At 39.1% G+C, this 6,447-nt stretch overlaps 1 protein-coding gene across 1 annotated transcript in view; it reads left to right on the forward strand.

Annotated features, from left to right (window-relative positions):
- The window catches only part of lrig2 (leucine-rich repeats and immunoglobulin-like domains 2), a gene marked incomplete in the record, with an annotated part of 19,854 nt that overhangs the window by 3,760 nt on the left and 9,647 nt on the right, over positions 1 to 6,447 (forward strand). The window contains 7 exon segments of the mRNA XM_014009560.1: positions 671 to 814; positions 996 to 1,139; positions 1,341 to 1,484; positions 1,688 to 1,831; positions 4,857 to 4,937; positions 5,311 to 5,382; positions 5,561 to 5,629. Of these exon segments, the coding sequence (XP_013865014.1) occupies positions 671 to 814; positions 996 to 1,139; positions 1,341 to 1,484; positions 1,688 to 1,831; positions 4,857 to 4,937; positions 5,311 to 5,382; positions 5,561 to 5,629 (798 nt within the window).

The raw sequence follows: 6,447 nt of genomic DNA on the forward strand, positions 1-6,447 counted from the left end.
TACCAGATCATGAAACATGAAACCTAAATCTTTATCGCCTTCCTTTGGTGGTATCCAAATATTTCTTTAAAAACCATCAGGTTTGCACCACACTGTTTTTCATCTAGCCTTTGTTTTTCTATCAAGAATTATTATTTTTTTAATAGTAGATAATAACAATCCTCTTTGACAACTTGACCCAGTTTTAACATAAAAAAGAAAAGAATTAATACAAATCATATTTCAAAGACATGTATTATTTCACTTGACAATTGTAAACAGATTTACTTGCTTTGCATAAACTTTCAATGATTGCAAAACTAACTGTAGTAAGAAGAGCATTAAAAAGCCCTTTTCAAATACATATCATGTTTAGTTGTATTGCAGACTATTACAGAAAAGTGTAACATATTTACACTGAAACGTGTGTCATTAATTGTGGCGTGACACTCATGAACAGTTGATCTGCAGCAGGAAATTGCTTTAATTTTAAATCATCTTTGTGTAAATGGGGTCTTAAATGATCTTTGAAATCATCCTGAAAAATGTTGATCTGTGTATTATTTAGGAAAGCATATTAGAACAGGCAATATTAACAGTAGGTGTAATTAAAGTGATTTTTTTATTTTTTTTTTCATTATTTTACCTCTTGTGTTTCTGCTGTGTTTTGTTTTATTTATTTATTTATCAGGAATTTAAGTAACAATAAAATCAGCATCCTCGAACCTGGCTGCTTTGAAAACATCTCCAGCTCCCTGTTGGTCCTGAGGCTGAACAGGAACAGATTAGTTGTGCTGCCACCCAAAGYCTTCAAGCTTCCACAGCTTCAGATCCTGTAAGCATCAAGTGAAATTTTGAATCCTCTGTTTTAGTGGTTTGTTTGAGCCACTTTTCCTTTTTGTTCCAAGAAACTCTGGAAACGGTTTTAAATATTCTGGCACTTCCATGTAGTCGTTTTTAGTTTTGTCTGTTAAAGGTTGAAGAAAATAGTTGTGCATTCTGCTTCTCCCCTGTAGAGAAATGAAGCGCAATAAGATCAAGRTTGTGGATAGCTTGACATTCAAAGGGATGGATTCACTGAAGTCGCTGAAGATGCAGAGAAATGGCATCACAAAGCTCATGGATGGAGCCTTTTTTGGACTGAACAACATTGAAGAATTGTGAGTAAAATGTTGCTTTAAAAAAAACAACTTTCAGTTGTATATCCATTGTAACCGAGGAGAAGTTGACGACTGTCTGTAAAAGGCACAACATATTTAATCATCATGATTTCCCCGTCCAATTTATTTAAAATGACAGTTTCTTGCAGTCAGAATTATATTCTGAGTTTTTTTTTTCTGTCTTTCGTTGAATCGTTTCAGAGAGTTGGAGCACAACAACCTGACTGAAGTCAACAAAGGATGGCTGTACGGCCTCCGCATGCTGCGCAYCCTGAGAATCAACCACAATGCTGTTGGCATCCTCCGACCTGATGCCTGGGAGTTTTGCCAAAAACTCGAGGAACTGTGAGTGTTTCTTTCTCAGGTCAAACCCACTTATATCAAAGATACCCCACCTACTTTTATCTCACCCTGACCTTTTAGGTTCATTCTCTGAATCATATATAATATATGCTGTCAGTTTATTAGCATGTCCAGGATTTATACAGAAAAGTTCAATAAAAGGATCTGAGCTGCTATTTGCTCATATTTTTGAATATTTGTTGCAGAGACCTGTCCCATAATCGCTTGACTCGACTCGAGGAGACGGCTTTTGTAGGATTAGGTCTCCTGGAGAACCTGAACCTGGGGGAGAACTCCATCAGCCACTTGGGAGAGGGAGTGTTCAGCAGCTTGGCAAGTCTGCACATCTTGTGAGTGTTTTTTTTTTTTTTTTGCCCTGCAGAAATCTGCCTGAATCTTTAATGAATTATGGTTTTAAAAAAATGCGAAGAAGCTGAGATTGCTTAATAAATGTGAGTGTTGACTTGTCTTTGACTTAAGTCTCACAAAGACTGCTGACTACTGTAGCTCCGTGTTTGTTTTGTTCTTTCTGTGTATTTCTAATCCTGTCTTGAATATTTCAATGAATTCTTTCTTGGTTTAGAGAAATTGGTGGGCATTGCCAACATTTTATCCCTAACATGGTTGTGTGGTAATCCTGCTTGTCCTTTTAGTTGTTTGTCAAATTARATCACTCACTGTGGAGTTTTTGATAGATCTGTTCTCCTGGTTTTGGTTCTGAAGTAGAGAAGGAAGAGTGTTCGACAGCCAGAAGAGGTGCTTTTATGATTAGCATGTATTAACATTTATTGAATGTGGYTTTCTGCTAAGTAGACTCTGATGGATTAAGGCTGCATATGCAGTCCTAATCAGTCTTGCTAATGGAGTATTTACGTTGCCATATAAGAGCTGTGTACGTGTCACGCATGTGGATCTTGAGGTTTCTACACTGTAGCTGATTTGGAGGCAAAGTTAATGGAACCTGCTGGAAAAGAGCCGTAGGTTTTGAACATTCACATKACGACAGGCTTTCAAATTTTTTGATATAATAGGATATTAGCCTGATTAAGCAAAAATGTAATTTGCATAATTTCTTTGTAAGGTGCAAAGTGTTTAAAGGGGCAATATTATGTGTTTCTCAGGCATATATTTAAATACTACACTCACCGGCCACTTTATTAGGTACACCACGCCAGTAACGGGTTGGACCCCCTTTTGCCTTCAGAACTGCCTCAATTCTTCGTGGCATAGATTCAACAAGGTGCTGGAAGCATTCCTCAGAGATTTTGGTCCATATTGACATGATGGCATCACACAGTTGCCGCAGATTTGTCGGCTGCACATCCATGATGCGAATCTCCCGTTCCACCACATCCCAAAGATGCTCTATTGGATTGAGATCTGGTGACTGTGGAGGCCATTTGAGTACAGTGAACTCATTGTCATGTTCAAGAAACCAGTCTGAGATGATTCCAGCTTTGACATGGTGCATTATCCTGCTGAAAGTAGCCATCAGATGTTGGGTACATTGTGGTCATAAAGGGATGGACATGGTCAGCAACAATACTCAGGTAGGCTGTGGCGTTGCAACAATGCTCAATTGGTACCAAGGGGCCCAAAGAGTGCCAAGAAAAGATTCCCCACACCATGACACCACCACCACCAGCCTGAACCGTTGATACAAGGCAGGATGGATCCATGCTTTCATGTTGTTGACGCCGAATTCTGACCCTACCATCCGAATGTCGCAGCAGAAATCGAGACTCATCAGACCAGGCAACGTTTTTCCAATCTTCTCTTGTCCAATTTCGATGAGCTTGTGCAAATTGTAGCCTCAGTTTCCTGTTCTTAGCTGAAAGGAGTGGCACCCGGTGTGGTCTTCTTCTGCTGAAGCCCATCTGCCTCAAAGTTCGACGTACTGTGCGTTCAGAGATGCTCTTCTGCCTACCTTGGTTGTAACGGGTGGTTATTTGAGTCACTGTTGCCTTTCTATCAGCTCGAACCAGTCTGCCCATTCTCCTCTGACCTCTGGCATCAACAAGGCATTTCCGCCCACAGGACTGCCGCTCACTGGATGTTTTTTCTTTTTCGGACCATTCTCTGTAAACCCTAGAGATGGTTGTGCGTGAAAATCCCAGTAGATCAGCAGTTTCTGAAATACTCAGACCAGCCCTTCTGGCACCAACAACCATGCCACGTTCAAAGGCACTCAAATCACCTTTCTTCCCCATACTGATGCTCGGTTTGAACTGCAGGAGATTGTCTTGACCATGTCTACATGCCTAAATGCACTGAGTTGCCGCCATGTGATTGGCTGATTAGAAATTAAGTGTTAACGAGCAGTTGGACAGGTGTACCTAATAAAGTGGCCGGTGAGTGTATATCATAATAAAGTATCTATGTCACCTTTAGCTGTTATTAAAATGCTGTTTTTATGTTTAAATAGAAAATAAACTTATCTTATCACTTCCTCTTTTAAACGCCTTGAAATTGGCCTCTGTCTCTTTAAGAACCACCTTCGCTTCTGTCTTGCCCATTTCGGTGCGGGGTGGGGGGTTCGCGCTCACGGGGGGGGCATGATGCAGTTTACTTGGCATCTGAAAATACATTTCCTCAAATGTATTTTTAATCTGAAAATAGCTTCACTGAATGAGAACTAATGTTGAGAACTCAGCAGATAGTTAAGTTTCACTTTCACCCGAGAGCCTGCAGGAGTCATGGACGGGGGTGGGGGGCTCCTCCATCAGGAAGTTCAGCTTAAAGACACGTCCCAGGGGCGTTTCTGGTACCAAAAGGCATTTCTGGTCCCCACCTGTCGTTTTGCTCCTCAGCGTGGCTTCCTAAAAACACTGCAGGATTCCTCAAACATGCATGAATGAGTCAAAGCAAGGCTTTGGGCATGTTTTTTTATGAGAGTATAGCATTATAACATGATATAAAACTCAAAAAAGTTTATTTTACATGATATTGCCCCTTTTAAGGAAGCTATAAGCCAATAATTTTCTGTTTTAGACCTCTGATGTAAAGAGAGATGTCAACTGTCCTGCAAGCTTTCATGGGAGACGAGCATTTCAGAGTGTCGTGCTTCATTCAGAGGTGGCCAGGCATGAGCAAAGTGRAACAAAAGAGCCTGTGACCCATCCTGTAAACACAAGGCCTCTCTGGGTTTCCAGCGGACCCATGAACTGATTAAAAAGTGCTAAACAGAGCCAATTATTTCTCCCCATCAGAAGCAAGGGCATCGAATTTTGTCGCAGTATACAAGTGTCTCAGATTGTTAGGGTCCTAACAAAGAAGTGCTTTTACTGGAAAATGTTCATTTACTCTTATCTGCAGGAGAAGTTTTCTGACTTTCTGCCACTTTAWTGTCTAATTTAAATCTCTTTATTTTTCCAGGGATATCCGCAATAATGAAATATCCTGGGCTATAGAGGACTCCATTAGTGTTTTTGATGGAATGAAGAAGCTGAACACACTGTGAGAACACTCAAACTGTACAGAGGAATGCATTGATACAAAYATTATGTTAAATCTTGTTTTATTATTAGCATGTAAATTTTAGGCTAAATTTTCATTAGTGTCTTGTACAGTGTATATAGTTTTTATTTGATTTTCYCTGAGAAATGTTTTGCTGTAGAACTGTTAGACAAAAAGATGTCTTTACCCACACATTAACACTTTTTTATTTATTATTGTTGTTCAGGTTTTTTTCTAACTTTGCCATGAAATGCTAGTCAAAAGTTTTAATTTAGTCTTGATAAAAGTTGTCAACCTGTGGTTCCAGACTGATAAAATAGAACCACAGTAGCAGGTTTGTAAACTTCTGTATAAATGTATTTTTATTTTACAGAAATCTACAACGAAACAAAATCAAATCAATCACCAAGAAGGCGTTTGAGGGCCTCGAGGAGTTGGAGCATCTGTAAGTTTAAAACCACTGCTCATTTGTTTTTGTTCTTTTCTATCCAGCTATTTTGTTAACTCTTTAAGATTTGTTGTTGTTGCTAAATTGTTTAGATTAGCCTTTTTAATAATACCATCCAGACATTTGAATCAAATCTTATGTTGGTTTCTAATGGGAGTTTCTGTCTTGTCTGCAGGGACCTGAGTAAAAATGGCATCATGTCCATACACCCTGAATCGTTACTACATTTGAAGCTTAAAGATTTGTAAGTWACTAAATGAACCTTAAAGCTCTCGAGCAGATCAGCATGTGTTCAGCTTGAATTAATCTCAATTTTAAAAAAAGATGATTGGGTATAACTGCAATTAATGGGCGTGATTTATGTTACACATTCAAAAAAAGATTGTATCTTGTTTTGTTGGTTATTTACTGTTGCTGTTTTTAGAGACTGGACTTCTGTTTCACTTGTGATCACATGAGTAATTGTTGGATTATTAGATTGTCTCACTGGTAATACATATTTTTAGCTCCATTGGATGAACCGAGTGTACTTATTGAGCTCTTGAGCTGCAGCTGCATGCACTTATTTAGGACAGCTGGGTCCTCCATGTSAGGGGGAAACATCTCTTTGCAGTTTTGATCTGTACATTTTTAGGGAGGTTTCTTGAACTGAAAAAACACCRGCACATTAGGATGCTGCTTTAATAGCTCTGTTTGCACTGTATGAAGTGACTTACCGCTTACCTACCGTCTTCTTAGCTGGATAAACAAAGGGAACACCCTTTTCTATGAAATTAAGTTTAGGGATGTTTTAATAAACYGTTCCAAGAAGCAGAGGTTTCATGTGAGCTGAACAAACAAGCTGTAAACTGTCTTTAGAGTCATTTTAAAAACTTTGTGCACAATTTGCAAACTGTAAGCATAGATGCAGTGGTGGGCACAGTTCCCCTAAAGCAGAGATTCTCAAACTGGGGTCCCAGGACCCCCATGGGTCCATGAAAGGCATATTGCGGGTCCTCAAAAAATTTCACTAAATTGTTAATTTGGTTTTTATTTTTAAAAATGCATGAAAAACAATGATCT

The sequence above is a fragment of the Austrofundulus limnaeus genome, unplaced genomic scaffold (assembly GCF_001266775.1).
Source record: "Austrofundulus limnaeus strain Quisiro unplaced genomic scaffold, Austrofundulus_limnaeus-1.0 Scaffold59, whole genome shotgun sequence".
Classification (NCBI taxonomy): Eukaryota; Metazoa; Chordata; class Actinopteri; order Cyprinodontiformes; family Rivulidae; genus Austrofundulus; species Austrofundulus limnaeus.